This window comes from Micropterus dolomieu, linkage group LG12, assembly GCF_021292245.1.
Source record: "Micropterus dolomieu isolate WLL.071019.BEF.003 ecotype Adirondacks linkage group LG12, ASM2129224v1, whole genome shotgun sequence".
NCBI lineage: Eukaryota > Metazoa > Chordata > Actinopteri > Centrarchiformes > Centrarchidae > Micropterus > Micropterus dolomieu.
In genome coordinates, this window is record NC_060161.1 from 37,964,206 (window position 1) to 37,985,005 (window position 20,800).

At 42.4% G+C, this 20,800-nt stretch overlaps 3 protein-coding genes across 3 annotated transcripts in view; 1 reads left to right on the forward strand and 2 right to left on the reverse strand.

The window, feature by feature from the left end:
* Positions 1 to 3,729, reverse strand: part of LOC123980216 (C-type lectin domain family 10 member A-like) — a 10,909-nt gene extending 7,180 nt beyond the window's left edge. The window contains exons 1-4 of the mRNA XM_046064492.1: positions 3,582 to 3,729; positions 1,564 to 1,675; positions 1,025 to 1,147; positions 144 to 242 (exon numbers count right to left, since the gene is read on the reverse strand). Of these exons, the coding sequence (XP_045920448.1) occupies positions 144 to 242; positions 1,025 to 1,147; positions 1,564 to 1,621 (280 nt within the window). The 5' untranslated portion in view covers positions 1,622 to 1,675; positions 3,582 to 3,729. The remainder of the gene's footprint in view (positions 1 to 143; positions 243 to 1,024; positions 1,148 to 1,563; positions 1,676 to 3,581) is intronic.
* Positions 3,730 to 8,017: 4,288 nt separating this feature from the next.
* Positions 8,018 to 11,429, reverse strand: LOC123980229 (cytochrome b5 domain-containing protein 1). The gene is made up of 4 exons (XM_046064522.1): positions 11,170 to 11,429; positions 10,151 to 10,227; positions 9,846 to 10,064; positions 8,018 to 8,398 (listed from the first exon to the last, which is right to left on the reverse strand). The coding sequence occupies exons 1-4, from the start codon at positions 11,288 to 11,290 to the stop codon at positions 8,168 to 8,170; spliced, it is 648 nt and encodes a 215-aa protein (XP_045920478.1). The 5' UTR covers positions 11,291 to 11,429; the 3' UTR covers positions 8,018 to 8,167.
* A 3,012-nt stretch (positions 11,430 to 14,441) lies between these two features.
* plod3 (procollagen-lysine, 2-oxoglutarate 5-dioxygenase 3) overlaps positions 14,442 to 20,800 on the forward strand; it is a 17,209-nt gene continuing 10,850 nt past the window's right edge. Inside the window, exons 1-3 of the mRNA XM_046064442.1 lie at positions 14,442 to 14,642; positions 17,686 to 17,777; positions 19,315 to 19,451. Of these exons, the coding sequence (XP_045920398.1) occupies positions 14,540 to 14,642; positions 17,686 to 17,777; positions 19,315 to 19,451 (332 nt within the window). The 5' untranslated portion in view covers positions 14,442 to 14,539. The remainder of the gene's footprint in view (positions 14,643 to 17,685; positions 17,778 to 19,314; positions 19,452 to 20,800) is intronic.

Genomic DNA, 20,800 nt, shown 5'->3' on the forward strand with positions numbered 1-20,800 from the left:
TTTGGATGTAGCGGTGTCCCCGACAAAGGATTTACATTGTCGAATCAGAATTGTCATCGATTAGTCGACTGATAGTTGAATCGTGTGTCTGTGTCTGTGTGTGTGTGTGTGTGTGTGTGTGTGTGTGTGTGTGTGTGTGTTACCATGAGCCTGCTGCAGTGAGGCGTTCAGGGACTGGATGATGTCGCTCATGTTGGAAACAGTCTGGTCCACAGTCCACAGGCGATTCGATGTCTTTGCGTCTGATCACACAGAGACAGAAACTACAGCACACGTAACCAAAGTGCGTTTCTGCTACTTACGTTTTTAAACACTACATGTATGACTGGTTAGATTATTCAGATAAAATCATAAAAGCCAAACTCAATAACTAAAATGTATTTTCATAAACCTGAAACCCTGTAAAGTCTTTAAAGGTCCAGTGTGTAATATTTCTGAGGATCTAATGACAGAAATGCAATATAAGATCCATAACTATGTTTTCAGTGGTTTATAAAGACCTCACATAATAAACCGTTATGTTTTTATTACCTTAGAATGAGACATTTATATCTACATACACTTACATGGACGTCACCATGTTTCCACAGGAGCCCAAATGGACAAACTGCTGGACAAAGTGTGTTTTCGACACTACGTTGAATACGTACAAAGAAGTAGTAGTAATAGTAGCAGTAGTAATCTGGTTTGTTAGAAGTAAGAAGAGAAGTGAAATTTGGACAATTGGAAGACCACATGTATTATTAAGCATACTACCGCGGTCAGGCACCGCAGGCCACCGTAGCTTCTCCTGCACGTTTGCAAAGGGAGCGGTGAGTGAGCCGTTGGTTGCAATCAACAACCCTCACCACTAAAACTTACACACTGAACCTCTAAATTAGCTGTGACAACAAAAAAGAGGCAGAGCCAGCTAATAAAGGCAAGCTGGAGAGCCGGTTTTCCTGCGACATGGCAGAATCATTTATATATTTTATATAAACATATATATATATATATATGTGTGTGTGTGTGTGTGCACACTCACTGCTGGTCCCCAGTGCTATGATCACAATCAGGAGGACGACAGCTGTCAGAGCAGGAAACAACCAGGACCTGAACCTGGAGAGTCCTGGAAACGAGAGTCCTGGGCGAGAGACAGAGGGAGCATCTGACAGACAGACAGACAGACAGTTCATCACTTTATCGCATCATGTTTTGTTTAAAATATTTTCAGCACACGGAGCAGCCCACCTTAGGTAAACTATTCCCTGTCAGTGTTTCACCATTATACCTGATGTTTCTGGATTGTTGTTGTTTGGATGTTTTATTTTGTATTTGTGTGAGAACCACTGCATTTTCCACAGGGAGTTTAAATTGTTTATTAAACTATTAAGAAAGAGGAGGAGGAGGATTTTCTCAGCCTTTCAGTTTCTCACAAGCAGCGGAGGCATTTTTCCATTTCGGAAAGACACATCCGACCTGCAGGGTAGTTAATGCAGTGGCGTGCTGTATAGCAGTGATAGTCCACGCCGTGTTTAGCGTTAGTGAAGCACTGCAGCAGCAGACGGACAGACGAACAGATACCTTTGATCCAGAGGGCGCTGCTGTCCATCTCGTTGTCATAATGGTTGTCTGTCATCATGACAGTGTCTCTCTGTCGGCTGTCCTTTAAGATGATGGTCCTCACTCTGTCTGCCTAAACAGCCACCAAACCACAATCAACTGAGGATATCATCCGTTTAGAAATCATTAATAAAGAACCTGCCTCACAATCTCAATGGGTTTTTATAGTTTTTTTTGTTTATTTGTTTATTTATCAGGGACAATGCAAAAGAGACACATTGTAATAGGTCACTATAACTAATTTGCAACCCCTGTCCCTGGTTAGGCTACATACATCATCATTACCAAGAAAACAGAAACAATCAACAAACAAACAAACAACAAAAACACACCCATCAGGAAAAAACAAAATAAATAGTCACATTATATACATATATCTGTGTAAATGTCCATTTATAAGTGCGTCTGCACAAGGCATGATTTGGTTTTGTTTCAGCCAGAGTTTCACCTTTTCATTAAATGTTTTCAGATTGGTTTGTGTTTTTATTTCTGTTGGTAGGGCATTCCTACAATGGATCCCTTTTACAGAGAAGGATTACTGACCGAAAGTGGTTTTGTGCTGTGCCACCTTGCAGTTGCCACTTGCTGATCCCCTGGTGGTAATTCTATTAGTATTTGTTTTTGTCACATATGGACAAAGTACAGCTGGAGCGAGATTATTCACACATTTAAAAATCAATTTGATAAAAGAGAACTTAATAAAACAATCATAACTAAGCATATTATACTTTTTCAGTATTATACAATGATGCCATTTCATTTGTTTTTGATCCATTATTTTCAGTGCTTGTTTATGTAGTGATATAATAAGTTTAAGAGTTGACTGTGAAGCCTGGCTCCATACAGTAACACAATAAGAAAGATGGGAGAATATAATGGCATGCATAAACAGTTGAGATGCCTTGAGGGGTATATATTGTCTAATCACTCTGAAACAGTTCAAATCCTTTCTTCTCATGGAAAAACATATTGACACAGTCTTTGTCAGATTCAGAGTTAAGTGATTGTTTTTAAGCCATAGAGAGACTCCCTCCATTTCGCTTGTTAATATCTCTGCTGCTACACAAGGGGTTTTGGCTGTTACATAGCTAACTGTGTCATCAGCATACATCTGACATCCAGTTTTTTTACAACTTGATGGTAAGTCGTTTATGTATAGGCTGAAGAGCAGTGGCCCCAAAATCGAGCCTTGTGGAATTCCCATTGTAGATTGTCGGGGGGTTGAATATTCTGCATTGATTTTAACACACTACTCTCTTGATTCGAGATAGGATGCAAACCAGCCAGTTGCTTGCTCAGAAAAGTTAAAAGTACTTAGTTTGTTCAAAAGCACTTCACGGTTCACAGTATCAAAGGCCTGTTTAAGATCTATAAACACTGCTCCAACTACATTACCCTTATCCAATGAGGACTTGATGTGTTCAGTGAGGTAGCAGTTGGCCATTTCAGTCGAATACCCTGGTCTAAATCCAAATTGTTTAGGATAAATAAGTAAATTATTTTCAAGGTGGTCAAACAGTTGTTCTGCAACATTTTTTTTCCAGGATCTTTGAGAGAACTGGTAGAATAAAGATTGGTCTATATGTAACAGAGTTTAAAAAGCACCTTAATAATTCATATTTTCAAATTTGCATCTGTGGATTTTATCTATCATTTAATGATTTTATTGAATATTTGTGAATTTTATCTCATTGAGTGGTTTTTATTTATCTTTATTTTTGCTATTTTTTTCTGTGGAAATGTCCTTAGCTGCACACTATCCCTTTTGTACCTCCTAAGCTTCCGTAGCGTGTGACCAATGTAGCTCGTCGGAGATTTCAGCGTCTCTTCCCTTGAGTTAACGTATTTTTGTATGTTTCACTCTCAGTCATTTAAATCCAAGACGAGTTTAAATTAATTGCGACTAGTAAAACCAAAACCATTAACTAGACTACTAAAACCAAAGATAAAATAAAATGAGTTCAAACAACCTGTCTCACCTTAAAGTCTCTCGTAGAAACAGTCCAGCTGGAAAGAAGAGTTGTTTTCTGTCAGACTTCTTCAGAAACAAGAAACTCTGTTTCCTCCTCCCGTCAACATCTGTAAAAACTGTCCGGTCATCATTTCAGAAATACTTCTGGGCCAACGTTTCATAATTTCTCAGATGTTCAGATCTCTGCAGCCGAATATTATTTTCTCTGCTTCCTATGAATCACCCAGAGATTTGCTGAAGACACCAGAACTTCCCTTTTTATTCAGTTCACACTTCCTCAAATGAGTCCAAAAGGTCCACATCAAACTGTGGGAAGTTTACAAACATGAAGATTCAACCTTTAACACACAGGGGGAAAACATGTTTACTCAGAAAAGCTTTTATTGCCAAGTATTCAATTCAATTTCAATTCTATTGATATAGCGTCAAATCACAACAACAGTTTTCTCACAGCGCTTTTCATCAATCAATCAGAGCAGGTCTAGACTCTATGATGTTATTTACAGAAGCCCAACAATTCCCACCAAGAGATCCTGGCATAGGTTCCTGGGGAGTGAAGGGCCATGTTTACAGCGTCGTCTTTTGTAGACGAACTGCAGGGGGTCCAGGAGTGGGTCTGTGATGGATTATAGGTGGTACAACACAAGGCGCTGAAAGGACTTCTTAACCACAGAGGTCAGGGCAGGGGGGCCGCCAGGAATTTTGGTCCCCATGACAAAAAAAATCAAATTAGACCCCCTCTGCGCAGGTGTTGTCACTACTTCTCTAGGACCTAACTGTCCCATCAAAAGCTTTACATAACTCTAATTAAAGGCTTGCAAGTGTCTGGCTTCTTGTAGTGCAATATTAGTACTAGCACAAGAGGATGCAGGTCACTATTTGCTTCTCAAATAAATTGCCCTTCATGATGGGAATAATAAAGTCTGTATCTATAGATGTCATTTAACGGCCATAATTCAATCTAAATGAACGTATCAAACTGGGTTATTTTAATATAGTCTGTAACTTACATGCAGGCTGAGGTAAGCTGCTGTCCAGCATCCAGTACAGACAGGGAGGTGTTTTTTTATTTTATTTATTTCATAATGATCATTAGGTGAGAAAATAATTTGTGTTTGAATTTCTGTCATTAAGAAATATTTCATTGTATTTTTTTTTTGTTATGGTAAAAAGAGCAAGAGTGAGATAGAGAAGAAATCCCTGGAACGACGCTAACTCATTAACACCATGCTGCTCCCCTTCTTCACTGGGACAGGGAGGCTACAGTTATGGGGACACTGGGCTGCTGCTGACTCACCTGTTGTTAGTCTGCTAAAAGGGGCGAGCACAATGATTTAATATGAATATCTTGCTAAACGTTTCCCTGCACTGATTAAGTGTTGATGAAATGTTGGCTAACACTAGTCTGCAGCTAGCTAGCTTATTTCACTGTGGACATTAAGCCAACAGGTTAACACCTCTCTCAGACTAAAGGCTGCCCACCTGTTGGTGAAAAACTGGGTTACAGATTGACATCCTTTTCTTTGTCTTGCTTGTGATCACTGTGTTTCTGCCGTATCTACTGACTGCATATAAACACCGTGAGTGCACTGAGGCAGGACCAAACCCTTTCATGCAGATACAGGGGGGTGGTCGGTCAATGTGGAGGTTTACTTTTTGGTCAATGGGGATTTTTTTACTTTTACTGTCAAAAACAAGTAAAAACAAAGCGATCATTCTTTTTATTATTACATTTGGAATATATTTAATGTCTGAACATAGAATATTAAATATTCTAAGTTTCTGCTTTCATTTTCATTTTCTGCAGCCATGCTAGCAGCTCTGTGGGGCTGTACTGAGGCTTTATGATACATGAAGTTAAAAGAGTAGGCTACTCATTGTGACAGGATGAGGTTTTTCCCTCCCTCTTACCTGTGCAGGGGAAGGCGCACCAGCACACCTGGGGCTCATCCCCTTTGATTGGGAGAGGTGGGGGCTCTATTTAAGCCTGTGACTCGGGTGTGGGCTGGTGTGCTGCACGCCTGTTGCGGCTGCCAGAGGTTGTCAGTTTACTGCGCAGGACGTCTATTTTATTTTATCCTCGTGCCTCTCTGTTTGTTTTGCCGTGCGGGTGGTGTCGTCCCACAGAGCAGACTTTGTTCGGCCGTGGACGCTCCCCGTGTGGATAGATGAACACCTGGGCTGCTGGCGTTGGGTGCCTCGGTGAGCTGCATGCCTCCCTGTTCCGACCCATTTGGTGTTTATCAAGGTCAGACATAGTCTTGTTTGTTATAGCTGGGTGCTGTGGGGTTGCAGGGATTGCGTGCCTCCCTGCCGGGTCTGAGGGTGGCCTGTCCTGTAAAGTGCCTTCTTTACCTGTTTGCTAAAATTTATTGCGGCCCCGTTTTAATGGTGCGTTTTCAAATCACAGCGGGACCGACCTGCAGCCTTGTGCAAGCTGCTGCCGGGTGCCACTGTTATCTGAGGGGTTAACACGCTTTCTCCTCCCTCTCTTGCTGTCCTGGATACCGGTAGAGAAACTGGCTGTACACTGATACAGAAAGTGTCTGGATATGTGAGACTGTCCTGGATGCACAGAGCTGGTTTGGACCGATGCGTCTAAGTGTTTGAACATCCAGACATTGGCCTTGTAAATATTGGTATTTACTGGGTACATATTGCATGTGGGTTTTTGTTCTTCTCCTTGTGATTGATTTTGATTCTTTAATTATGCATGTGGCTTTGTTTTGAATTGTGTTTTTATTTTGTTTTCTAATAGAGCAGGTGTTGCTATTTTAATATATGACATGATAAATGTATGTTTTGTTTTTTTTTTTATAATTTATTGTCTCTGACACCTAATTTTTGATAAACGGATCTGTGTCCTCTAAAGGTTGTGGGCCTATCCCAAGTGGCTTTGTCAGACATTTTTAGCTTCTTAAAGGTCATAGGCCGCTCGCACTGCCATATCTTAGTTCATTAATTAATCTAAATCTTCACAAAAACTGCTGTGTACATTACCCACAATGCAACCAGGCCACCACCATTTGTTTGAGAGGGGCGTATGTTCCGCTAGTAGCGGCTAATGGAGTCTGGTGAGCTCACTACTTTCTAACTTTTATATAGCCCCTGTTCCACTGCACAGTACCGACTCGACTCGCCTTTGTTTGGTTTTCCACTGTGGAACAACCCCCAGGACAGAGGGACTAAAGAACTGTGTTGTGTTCTTGATAATTATGGACTGACTCAACATGTGACGAGGCCCACGCACAATAAGGGGCACACTTTGGTCATCTCCAAGGGTCTGGATGATGTTGCTCTCTCTGATCATTCCTGTGTTTTCTTTGAGAGTGCTATCTGCGTGCACACAAATGTTAAAACAGAGGTGATCACAAAACGGCATATCACTGAAAACACTAGTGAGAAATTTATTGAGGCTTTCTCCTCAACACCCGCCCTCTCACGGGTCTCAGTCAATGAGCTTTTAGATAATTTCAGTTCTAAAATTACAAATGTTATTGATGCCATTGCACCAGCCAAGGTGAAGGTGGTCTCTGGTAAGAGAAGATCTCCATGGAGAAATGCCACGCTGGTTAGAACTCAAAAAAGAGAGTGTCGAAAAGCTGAAAGCAGGTGGCGGAAAACAAATCTCCAGGTTCATTATGACATCTATAAAGAGAGACTTCGCATTTATAATTTGGAGCTGAGAAATGCAAGGCGGTCCTTCTTCTCTGACATCATCACCAAAAACACTAATAATGCACGTTTGCTGCTGTCGACAGGATAAACAACCCTCCTGTGTCTGTAGCCTCTGAACTTCTATCCACCAGGGCCTGCAGTGAATTTGCCTCCTTCTTCACAGACAAAAGTCAAACAATTAGACAAGCAATCAGTGCCTCCATGTCAGTAACAGGATATATCTTGTCCCTGTGTCCACTTAAAAACAATTCATATAGCATGAGACAATTTGATTCTATTAACCATAAAAACCTGAAGGACATAATACAACATCTGAAATCCTCCTCATGCTGACAGCTGCAGTCATTAAGCCACTCTTAAAAAAGAGCAATCTAGACCGGTAACTAATGAGAAAATATAGGAAAGCAAAATCTGTTACTGTAACTATGCAGATGACACAAGCCTGATTAGAGCTGACGGGTTGCTACAAACAGGACCAGCCAAATATCTTCTAGTATTTTCAACCAAGTTCAGACATGGGAGTGGGTTGTTCCACTGATCTACAGGCGGCAGCGCCGCATCAAGAGAGGCAGTGAAGAGCAGCAGTGAAGTAAATATGTGCACAAACAAGGTATTATCCAATTTATATGTATTTCATCTTCTTTGTAAATGTCTCACGAGGATGGAAAAACTTCACGGCGCTTTAAAGTGACTTCCAGCTCACAGTTTATCTGGTTCTCTCAGAGCGTTCAGAGGAGACGCTGTAAAAACCCACTGAACACAAACTCCAATCAGACTTTTACTAATAATTTCAAACTGCTGAGGTTCGTTTCTCATCATTTAATATTCTGGTTACAACATGTGGCTGTAAAGTGTCGTGAGCAGCAGGTGACGCTCTGCCCTCCTTTAAATGGATCTGCGTGACGAGGTCAGAGGTCAGCTCTCAGTGAGGTCATCGTTGAAGTGGAGGAGGATGGCGGGGGTGAAGAGGTCGCGGTCCAGCCGCACCTGTGTGAGCTCGTGGTCGTCGTCGAGGACGTTGTTCTCGCTGAGCGTCTTGCTCATGTCCAGGCTCGCTCCGTCATGTTTCCAGGTGTAGCTGCGGGCGTGGGAGTTGTAGCGCAGGTAGCGCTGCAGGATCTCGTCCAGAGTCTCCTCCGAACACACCTGAGGAAGAGCAGCGGGCCGTTAGTCGTCCCAAAGCTCAGTCTGGTGTTTCTGTGGCAGTCAGAGGGAACTGCTAAAGATATCTTATCACGTGGCCGACGACGGGTACTTTCCCGTATCTACTGTGTACACTGTATGGACAAGAGTACTACCGAATACCTTTGGTAGGGCAGCGTATTCATGGTGTGGAGATCTGAAAGCTACAGCAGACAGTTTAGACAACGGCACATAAAGAAATGGTTTTTAGTTGCGAGTCAGTGTCTGACCTCACAGACACTGAACAGGAAACAGAAACGCATCTTGTAGAAAGCCGTCCTAGAGGAGAGGAAGCTAGTTAGAGCTGCAAGGTAGGACCAACTCCACATAAATGGTTCTATAAAGGGATAACATGATTATAAACGGCGATTAAAAGCCGTCTAGCTCGGCGAGATGAAAAGTGGTTGCTAGGTAACAGACATAAAAGTTGATAACTGATGTTGGATTGAGTATATGTATTATATATATATATATATATATATATATATATCTCTCTCTCAATAAAACAGTTACTGATCGACTAAAACGTGTTTAAATTAGTGGCTTAAACAGACGCTGCTGTTTGGGGCGGAGCCACATGACACCAGCAGGTGTGTGTGTGGACGACCTGCTGTCACGCCCAACTCCTCACATGGACAAGACCCGCTGGCATCGGCTTGTAACGCACTGCGAAGCCCTGTAGTGTCGCCTTTGAATGCTAAAGTCTGAGTAAAGGGGACACGGGGAGAATATGCTAACTCCGCACAGAAAGGCCGGGGTTTGAACTGCTGCTGTGAGGCGACAGTGTTGACGTTGTTGTACTACTTTACTAATCCCACTTCGGGCGATTCGTTTAGAGCAACATGTTTGAAAAAGCACATAATGTAAACTCACAGCATACAAGCAGCAGCCAGTGTGTGCACATCTGAAAACCCCTTAAAAGAGCCTACAGGGAGTTTAAGAGCCTGATCGACGTAGAGATGAAGGATTTGGAGTTCATTTTGCACGCAGGTGGAGCAGGACGCCGCCCAGACGGCAGAGAACAGAGAGAAGTCACCTGCCAGGGCACGTCCCAGAGAGGATAAAACACCTGCTGCCTTCTGGGTGATTTGGCGGTTAGAGAGAGCATGAAGGTTTTTACAGCATTGTTCAGGCTGATCCTGTCTTTAACTGTCAGACTGATAAAAGAGAAGCTAAATTAAAGACTCATTCAGTTTGCGGAGCAGATGAATTCTCTGCTGCGTCACGATAAGCTCTGTGTTTATATTAATTTAAGATTAAACAGATACGGGACCTTAGAGGAGTGACAACAATATGGATCTTATAATAATGGATATTTATTGTTGCTTGACCTCGAAGCCCTAAACATCAAAATCCGACTCTAAAGAACTTGCAGGGCGTTAAAATTTGACGCCTGGTGGTCCGGACCGACCTGCAGTCGCTGCTCCTGCGACGTCAGCGTGTTGATGACCCGGATCCACCTGGTTTTGGCGGACAGCAGCCCCACCTCGTAGCGTTTGTCCGCCCACCAGGGCTGGCTGACGTCACAGGCCCAGTCGGAGCGAGGGCCGGCGGGGGGCACGTGCACGAAGCGGCCCCTGGGCGTGTAGTACCTCACGCAGTTGGTCAGGGGGTCTACGTATTTCTGGACCTGAGGACAGAGGACAGGTGCACGCAGGTAAACGCAGGGCCGGAGAGCTGCTCACTGATTGGCTGGTTTGCTGGACGAGCGCTCACGTCTTTGGTTTCAGGGTCGAACCAGCTGCTGATGTCCTTTCCTGCAGACTCCATGATGGGCAGCAGGAGGGCGTCCCCTGCAGGGAGACACGGGAAACTCACAGGAGGTATTTATCCTCATTTCATTTGAAATACACTTTATGTGTATTTGTACACACATTTGGACCATGAGAGGTGATGCATTAAGGTGTAAGCAGTAGTTTGACGGAGGTGACTTAAAAAATACTGAGTAGTTTCATATTTTATAAACTGGTCATGTTTTTTGTGTCTGATCTTAATCTGGAAGGTAATAAGTAGAATAAGATGTAATTACTAACATAGTAATGATAAAATAAAGTACTTTAAATTGTATTCAAGTAAATGTACTTGGTTACTTTCCTCCACTGCTTCTCTCATCTCACTGTTTTAAAACTGTAGTTATTTTGATCAGGTTTGGTTGGTGGAATGAAACTGTACTTTTACTTCTACTCCACATCTCAGAGGGAAATATTGTACTTCACTACATTTATCTGGCAGCTTTAGTAACTTTACAAATTAAGATTTTTTTGACATGAAGAGTTTATAAAACATGATGTTTTGTTATTAAATTAAACAGTTTGTACGAGTACAGCTGAAACTATCAGTCCATTAATCAATTACTGATTGTCAGAATATTAATTTGATGGTTGTTCTCATTATTGGTTTAAAACATTTTATGGTTCCAGCTGATTTTCCTTTAAACCATTTTAATATTCTTTGTGTTGATTGAAATATGTTGAAAGTTTTCTGGTACACACCAGACTCCACTACTCAAAACATTAATTTTAGTGTTTGTTAATAATGTTGAGGTTTGGACACAACAAGCATTGTGAAGGTGTCACTTTGGGCTCTGTGACGGCATTTCTCACTATTTACAGAATCTTTACGATTAATCGATTAATAGAGAAAATACTCAGCAGATTGATCTATAATTAAAATGATCATTAGCTGTATTTCTACAGTGTGGTATTAGTACTTTTACTTCCGTGCTTCCTGCTCACCTTTGTGCTGCTCCATCAGCGGGGTCAGGTCACACACTTTGCCCAGAAACGACACCCACAGGTCGGCGGCGGTGTTGTGAGCGGCCACCTCGGCGGGAGTGAAGTATTTCGGTCTGTCCATCACACGCGGACACCTAGTTCATGTTAAAAGACGCTGAAGCGGACAGAAATACCTTCAGTACACAATAAAAACTGCAGTTTAATCCGCTGTGAAACAGACAGACGACCCTTCAGTTCAGTCCTGTTGCTGATGCGTTACTGTGGCAACAAGCGGAGGGGGGCGGGGCCGACGACGTCATAAACAAATGTTTATACTATACTGATGTTTATAAATAATAATTATTGATTTAATACTATTTAAAGACTGATTCGTGACTCTTTACTTGAAACATTAATCATATTTATATTTTTATGATGTAAATGTTTTTATTTATGTATGAAGGGAATCACAAAAGACTTGAACATAAATTTAGTCCAAATAATTATTGATTTAATATGACTTTCTGTTGCACATCATACAATATATTCTATATTTAAAGACTGATTCGTGACACTTTACTCCTGAATGTCGTTTCTTGAAAGATTACTTATATTTACTGCCATTCTTCATGGTTATAAACTCAGCCTTAAGAAATACTTTTAAATATATTGGATGGTAATTATCTATTTTTTTATTTTGTTGTTTTAAATTTATTATATTCTACTCAAGAATGTGAGCTGACTTGGGGGGGTGTGACGATACAGACAGTTGGGTCACGAGAATGAGACTACAACATGTTTTAACACTAGTTTGAAGAAATATTCAACGATAATAATATCTAATAAGTACAATTTAATTACAAAGTGCTTCAGAGGCCACACGGGGAGAAAAAAGGACACAAAACACCGTCATTAAAGATAAAACACATGAGGACAAAAAATACAAATTAAAATTATAATCACAAATAAGTAGAACAGATAGGCAATAAAAATAAGACGAGAATCAAGAGCAACTTTCTCTAACTAAAATCTTTAAGATAAAACAGGCAGCTCAGATTAAATCAGGATACGTCTTCTAATGAGAGTGCGTTTTTAAAAGAGATTGTGAATTAAACTCTGAAAGCCTTACGTCCCCAGGCAGGTCGTTCCAGGGCCTCGGGGCCCCGACAGCAAAATCTCTGTCCCCTTTAGTTTTAAATCTAGACACAGGAAGAGACAGAAGGTCTCAAACCACACAGAGGTTCATGAAATAGAAGCGCTTAATGAAATATATTTTATAACAAACCACACACATCTTTCTTCTTTAGGCTCTTTAAATTGCATTGCATGTTTTCTTGTTGTTCGAGTAAACATTTCTTCAAAGCATTTTCATTTGTTAGTTAACTTGTATTGTTGCTATTTTTCAGAACATTTTTAACAAATGCTTTCAAAAAGTGGTGGGTCCCCGGCATCCCCACTGTAAATAACACTGTATTTATCTAAATATTTATCTTGTTGTGTCAAATGTATGGTATGCAGAGGAGAAGAAGAAGAAATGCATTTAGGACTCTTGTCCTTTTTCTTTTCTTCTTCCTTTCATAAGATGTAATACTTTCGGTTTACACTGTAACCGTGAATCTGAGTGAATAACGCTGTTCTGCTCGTTGTTTCCGTAAAATGAACTGAACGATTGAATTGAGAAGAATCTAACTAACAATGTGTCCATAATGACACAAGATTTAACCACTTAATATGCACGATGTAAGCAGCTTGGATCTCGCTCGAGCAGGTGACCCGGTGGGCTTTAAGAGGTTTGCTCTCCAATGAAAGTCTGTAAAAAGCAGAACCAGGTGCCCAAATGAGACCTGCCTTCATGTGACAAAACGTGTAGCCGCACCAGGCCAGTAAAAGAGACTGGGGTCTAATTAAAGTTTTACAGTAAACGCGTCAGTAGTAAGGAAATAATTAATTACAGTTGAGGGTTGATCTTCTGCTACGTCATGAACCATCCAGACCTCGCAGGTGGTCTGGGATCAGGTCTGCTTTCTGCGGTGATGGGTGTAACTAGTTAATGAAGTTTAGTTATGTAATTTAATTACACAATAACTGTCACTGTTTCAGTTACTGGGGGGGAAAAAACTGTGTAATTAAGTTACAGTTACTTATAAAAATGTTCATGATTACATTTGGGGGTTACATCTGAATATTTTCTGTAAAAAGCTCGGCTACATGTTGAACAATAATCATCTGTTTTCATGTGCACAGTGTCTTTATTTCTCATTTCCAGCCACAGCAGTAAAGTTTGTAAAGTTCTGATTGGTTCTCATGTTTGAATCAGCAGCGCCGCCCGTCTGCCAGTCTCTCAAGCTGTCTCTTTAGAAAATGTTTAACAGTTAAAAACAGTCATTGGAAATTTAGAAAAGTTATCAAAGTAATTAAATGTAATAATTTACAATTCTTTTGGTAAAGTAATTGAAATAATTTTAAAAAGGGTGATTATGTTTCCCAACAAACTAAACCTGGAGAAGCAGCGTTCAGTTTTCACTCCACATACAAACTCCCAGAAATGTATTATTTTGTTTTATCAACACGCACAAACAACTTTTACTGTTTTATTTACTTATTTAATGAAATTTATATGTAGCTTTGGCAATATTGTTGTCATACATTTATGCCAATAAAGCTAATTTGAATTTGACTGAAGACTTTTTACCATTGCCTTTAATTAAATCAAATCAGACTATCGGTCAACTTTTTCTGTCCTGTTTCAACCTGGTTTTATTTTCCATTTAACTCTTCTTAACAATTGTATTTAAATGTCTTTTTTGTGTTTCCCTATGTTCCTTTTATGTTTAATGTGAAGCACTTTGAATCGCCTTGTTGTTGAAATGTGCTGCACAAATAAACTAGTGAAATAATAATATGACAGTAGAACAAAGTGGTAATATGATGATGTATATTTAGCCTAATGAAGTATTGTCAGTGTGTTCAGCCCCGCCCCCTCCCTCTCTCTCTCCCCACGCTGTCTCTATGTCTCTCTCCCGCTCTCTCAGGAATGCATCAGACGTGGCAAAGATTCACTTTCTCCATTTTTCACGAACTTTCTGCAGCCCGAGGCCACGAAATGAAAAAACAAAACCCACAGCCACACTCAGTTTCCATCTGTCCTCCTCTGATTGCTCCGTGTGCCCGTCAATCAACACGGTCGCGCTTCTCATTGGCTGACGCCTGACGGGCGGGCGTTCTCGCGTCTGTTGACATGTTCTTATAAGTCGGAGCGTGAGGTATCGCGATGTTTTAAAGCCTTTCGGGAGGCGGAGAGAGGAGCTGATGGAGTGAAGACGGCGGAGGAGAAAGAGGAGTAAAGTGAAGCTTTTCAGTCTGAGCAGAGCCGCGAGTTCAAACAGCAGCCATGTCGTCTGCATCTTCTTCTTCTTCTTCGTGTCTTGTCCTCGGCCTGCTGGCTCTCGCCTTCCTCAGGAGCTCCGAGGCCGAACAGCGGAGGCTCTCTGCAGGTAAGGCCGCTCCGGAGGGTCCCCTGCCCGGCCGGGCGGACCACCCTGTCCCGCTGGAGCCGCGGGGCTCCGGCTCTCTTTGCTAACTGTTGCTAACTACACCGTGGTTCACTTTTACACCTCATGAACTGTTTCATCAGAGACATATACTCTAGACTGTGAGATTAAAAGGTGTTAACTCTTAGTTTTAGCTGAACAAGACCCTCCAACTTTTAGCCCGGAGGCTACCGAGTTAGCAACAGATCGACACTGTGGTGTCGTTACTGCATAAGTTAGTCTGTTGGTCGTTCAACAAGCTGCACTTCAAGATGTCAGAAGGTCTGAAGTCCACGTGATGGATTTAAACTGGATTATTGGTGAAGCTAGAAGACTATAAATTTAATAGAAAGAGAAGTTAACTTGTGATTTATGAAGCTGCAGGAGAGGTCTGTGAGACATTGATCTGGCTCGTTGTGGTCTGTGCAGACCTTCACCTCCCAGAGCCTCAGTCCAGCTGCTCTGAGGGAAGTTTCCAGACTTGTGAATCACACATCTCCAGTCTGGTCTCTTACTGATGTGTTTAAATGTCTTTGCTTGATTTAAACCAAACACAGGTTTCTCTGTCCGTGTCACAACATGTAGAGCTTGTAGGATTCCCTCCACACAGGTCTGACGTCTGCTGATGTTACATTTGGGGGTGACTAACCTGCTTACCGTGTCCGTGGTAATGGTGATACCTGGCGGTGTGAAGCGTCCAGTCGGATCAGAGAAACGTCCTCACTGCAGCAGAGTAAATGTGTGTAAAAGTCCTTAAATCAGACGGTAAACTAACGGGCCCGACGGGCTCTGACCCTGTGGCTTCGTGTCTGTGATGATGAGCTTTAGCTTCGGTTTGGGGGTTTCTTTGAGTAGCTCTGATTCTTGTTTGGACAGCTGTGTGTGTGTGTGTGTGTGTGTGTGTGTTTGTTTGTCGGGGGTTTGTTGTCGAACACTCGAGCAGCTGGTCACGACACCACAAACTCAGCAGTCGATACAGATACCAGAGAAATTCCCCAATTCGATTCCAGGGTAAAAAACTCAATCAATGCCATGAACTCCAACATCCACTCCTTTTATTAAAAACATCTGGAAGTTACAAAGAGAGGACGTCCAGGACAGATGAGAGGAGGTCTGATATTAACTTTCTTAACAAACTCTCAGGTGTGAAATGTTTCATGGTCTCCATCTATACTGGCAGCTGATCTTTATGACTGTTTGAGGATTGAAACGGATCGTATTGACCTTCCAGACTGACTCCTCCTACAGTAACGGGAGCGTCAGACAGACGTCCAGTTCTTAGAGCTGCAAACTGTATCGCCACGTTTGGTGATTTTCAGGTGATCGGACTGTGAAGCGTCTGCCTGAACTAGCCCTGCAACAGATCCCAGACTGCTGAAGGAGACGGGAAACTAACTTTCTAACCTCGGTTTCCCCGGAGATCCTTCAGGCACCTAGAAGAACGAACTTCAGTAAAAGTGTCTGTTCTCCTGACATCCCAAACCTGCTGAGCGACGAGGGATAAATCCTCTTCACGTCATGTGTAACTTTATATTCCAGGATCAATAAATGTTATCAAATACTGAAGATCCTGGAAAATCTGCTGAGAAAGTCTGTAGCTATCTAATAATCCTGTGAGTGAAATGCTTAAATTAAATGCACACTGATCCAGAGACAGATCTGTACTCATGTTTGTGTTCAACTGATTAAATGTAATCGTCTCGTCTCTGAAACTGAAACCGAACTGATCATCGTTAAAGAGAATTGATCTCCTGCAGCAGGAAGAAGAAGTTAGCCCCGTCTGTCCATTAATAAGTCAATCCAGGAAGTTGGCGGTGACCCCGGGAGCCAGAATCCCCTCGCCGCTGCTCCGTCATTCAGAGGAGTCGGGGTCAAACTTTAGTGATTTCCAGGGAGGAAATTCAATCAAACAAGAGAAAGAAATGAAACTTGTTTAATCACAGAAGAGACGGTCAATGAATTGATCTGTTGATTTCCAGGAAATGAATCTGTCTCAGTAAACTGAACATCTTCTTAGTCAGACTCAGAACCGAACGTCTGGACAACCATCTGCTCGAATCAGATGGGGAAAATAATCCTTTCACTAAAAAAAGTGTTGGGAAGTTATGTTAAATCCTACGTCACCTGAACGCATCGTTGCCTCTCATTCATTCCTCCTGCAGTGATCTGAACGTTCAGAGATGTGTATTTATAGACCCGTAACTGTTCGGGGTTAAACCCACGTGAGGAGCTGAAGGGAACCCGCAGAAACTGAGGACAAGGAGGCTTTATCCCCAAGTCCCCCCCTTCCTCCCCCGCTGTCCTCTCTTTGCCTCCCCCTGCCTTCGCCTTGGTAACCTCTCCGAAGAATTTCAGAGGAATTTCACTCCCGGCTGATTCCTCGAAATCTTAGAGGGGGGAGGGGTTTGACAAACTCCTGCTGCCGTACAAGGCAGTCACATCCTGTAGGAGCAGAGTACTCGTACTCGGAGCAGAGTACTCGTACTCGGAGCAGAGTACTCAACAGCTGCGTCACATTTATCGTTTGCGGTCAGGAGCTACAGATGTTATAAATAAAATGTACTGCAGGGTTGAAGGGATCAGATTGAGCCGGGGAAGAGGAACGCAGAGTGGAGGACTAGATGCTGCAGAGCAGGAGGAACCCAGACTGCGAGAGAGTCTGAGCAGGTCCAGAACAGAATCCAGGATTCGTTTAGTCTGTTATCATGTAACGTTCACACTGCTGCACACTCAGGTGCTCCCACACAGCGTCAGGACTTGAGTTTCCCTTTGATGTGACCAGGAGCCTGTCAGGTCAGGTCTGCCAAAATAAAACTCAATATTCTAGTATTCCTACACACTGCGACATTCAAAGAGCCAATCAGAGCCTCCCCTCAGAGTGATGTCAGCGAACGCGCTGGTCGACTTTCTGACTCGCTGTGTGAAGAGGTCCACAGGCAGAGCGTCGACACACCGACTCAGTGATCGATCAGCTGACTGACCTCCTCACCTCTCTGTGTGTCTGCAGAAAACCTGCTGGTGGTCACCGCGGCAACAGAGGAGACCGACGGCTTCATCCGCTTCATGAGGACGGCCAGAGAGTTCAACTACACCGTGAAGGTAACACGTCTGCTGGGAAACTTTACAGCACGCCAAAGGGCTGATGGGAAATGTGGTCGTTAAGAGCGCCACAGGAACACGTGCTGGAAACCGCTGATTAATCTGAAGTGAGGGCGTCACGATGTCGTACAGCTGCTCAGGCTGTATCATTTTACACTGCAGGACTTCGCCTCGCAGCGAGCATGACTTCTTATTTATACCAAACCAGGTGATGCAACCGTCGCCTTACTTGGTCCCTGTTTGTAAAATATCCACCGTGTCTTCTAACATTATACTAGATATAAACTTAAACCCACTGTTGGTTTAACTAAACGCATCTCCCGTCAGAACAGCACGGTTTAATTTCAGCGTTCTGTAACGTGAAGTTCACCTGAGGTCAGCGCGGGCCGTCAGAACTAATAACACGACCTTATAACACGTAATTGTTTGCTTTAAGTAAAGTGACACATTTTGTGCAGGAAAACAACTTTTATTTGTTTCTTCACTTTATGAACAATCTGTATGAATTTTGAACATTTTAGCACAAAAACACAACATAATTACATCAAGGAAACTCGTTGCCAGGGTGATGAGAGATCGCTCAAGAGAAGACCTGTTGCCGACCAACATCATGTAAGAAGAGGCTCAGATGTTGTCACGGATGAATGGCGAGCCTGTGGACTAACAGATGCAGTGGACGATTAAAGACAACAGCTTCACAAAACGATTAAAAGACATTTTAAAGTAATTGAATGGGAAAACTGTTAGCTAGCGCTAACCGCCTTTCCAGCAGTTGCAGAAACAACAGACTTAACGGACACACTGTGACCTACACTGCACATGTTCTGCCAGACGGACAACTTACGAAGTAACTTCAGTATTTTCCTCCACTAACTTTCACCGTCACGTTCTGCTGCTCGCTCTGTCAGAATCAATTCAGAATCTTCCACGTCTGTAAAATTAGTTCATATGATATCATGTCCACCTGTAATATATTATACAGGGATAGATATTTTAACACTTAAAGCAAACAAAGACTAGATAACTTTAAACATTACTATAAGCTATTATTCCATTTTATATCACTAATTGTAAATGGTGACTAAAGTGTTTTCATAACGAGGCAGAGTCGGTGGTTATAATAGTTTTATTATCGAACATGGTCGAAGATTCTTGTCGCACATTGACATAAACTGGTATTAGTATTAGTTATAAAACATTAAATCAAAAGGTCATAATACATTATTAACTGTGCTGTAGCGCCTAATGCATGTTTGTAAGTGATTACTGTTATAATGTCTTATGGACGCATCATATCGTGTTATAAATATATCTATAAGTCACTTTAGCGATGACCTTCATAGAAAGTGTTACCGTTTTCTTTATAAATGAAGCATTCAACTTGAAAAGTTCAGTAAAAAGTTTCCTCGTTCATCAGTAAGTTAGTTACATAATCGTGATCACAGTGTCGACCAGAACTAGCGTAGTTATGGTTACTACCATGATCGAGCAGCCCCAGATGAAGGTGGTGATGATGATGAAGGTGGGCTGTTTGCAGGTCCTGGGTCTGGGGGAGGAGTGGAAGGGGGGTGACGTGGCTCGGACGGTGGGTGGAGGTCAGAAGGTCAGATGGTTGAAGAAGGAGCTGCTCAAACACTCGGACAAGAAGGACATGGTCGTCATGTTCGTCGACAGGTAACGCCCGCCGCTGTGTGTCTGTTTTTATCATATCATCGAGCCGTCCTCGTTTCTCTTTCCATTTTCCTTTCACTGCCTCCGTCCTTTGTCGTCTCTTTGTTTCTCTGTCTCCAGTTAGAAATCTGACTCACCTGTCCTGCTCACACGAGATCAAAGCTTTGGTTTCAGAGACCAGGGCGTTGTTCCTGTGCTGTTCATAACAAAAGTGAATCTGTGCACTAACCCCACTCGTGCTCACATGGGTTCAGTTATCTTTTAAAGCTGAAACACGTGCACAAGATGCGGCAGCAGGTGTTCAAACAGTGTCTGCAGCACCCAGACCAGTCAGAGGTTTAGTGCCTGACAGACAAAACCCAGGGCACCGTACTATAAAACTGTGTGGTAAAAACTGGGGTTTCATTCATCAAACCAACGTGCAGAGAAAGTAAAAGGCAACATTATGAAGTCAAACACAGAACAGCTTTGTGCCTGAGGGGAAGCAGTCTGTTTAAGCTGCTGTAACGTAACTAAAACCCCGACTGTGTTCAACCACCTACAGCACCTGGAAAAATAGGAGAAAACAACATCAAAGAGACTGAAATAATAATAATAATGTTAAACTCAGATAAAACTGAAGTTATTGCTCTGGGGCCTAAGCACCTCCGTGGCGCATTATCTAAAGATATAGTTTCCCTGGATGGCATCGCCCTGGCCTCCAGCACCACTGTGAGGAATCTTGGAGTTATCTTTGATCAGGACATGTCGTATAAGTCTCACATTAAGCAAATTTCAAGGACCGCCTTTTTTCACCTACGTAATATTGCGAAAATCAGGAACATCCTGTCAAAATGATGCAGAAAAACTAGTCCATGCATTTGTTACTTCTAGGCTGGATTACTGCAATTCCTTATTATCAGGCTGCTCGAAAAAGTCCATTAAGACTCTTCAGCTGATCCAGAATGCTGCAGCTCGTGTTCTAACAGGAACCAGGAAAAGAGATCATATTTGTCCTGTTTTAGCTTCTTTGCATTGGCTTCCAGTAAAATCCAGAATAGAATTTAAAATCATTCTTCTTACCTACAAAGCTCTTAATGGTCAGGCACCATCTTATCTTAAAGAGCTCATAGTACCTTACTACCCCACCAGAGCACTGCGCTCCCAGAATGCAGGGTTACTTGTGGTTCCTAGAGTCTCCAAAAGTAGACTAGGAGCCAGAGCGTTCAGCTATCAAGCTCCTCTCCTGTGGAACCAGGTTCCAGTTTGGGTTCAGGAGGCAGACACCATCTCCACATTTAAGAGTAGGCTTAAGACTTTCCTCTTTGATAAAGCTTATAGTTAGGGCTGGCTCAGGTGAGTCCTGAACCATC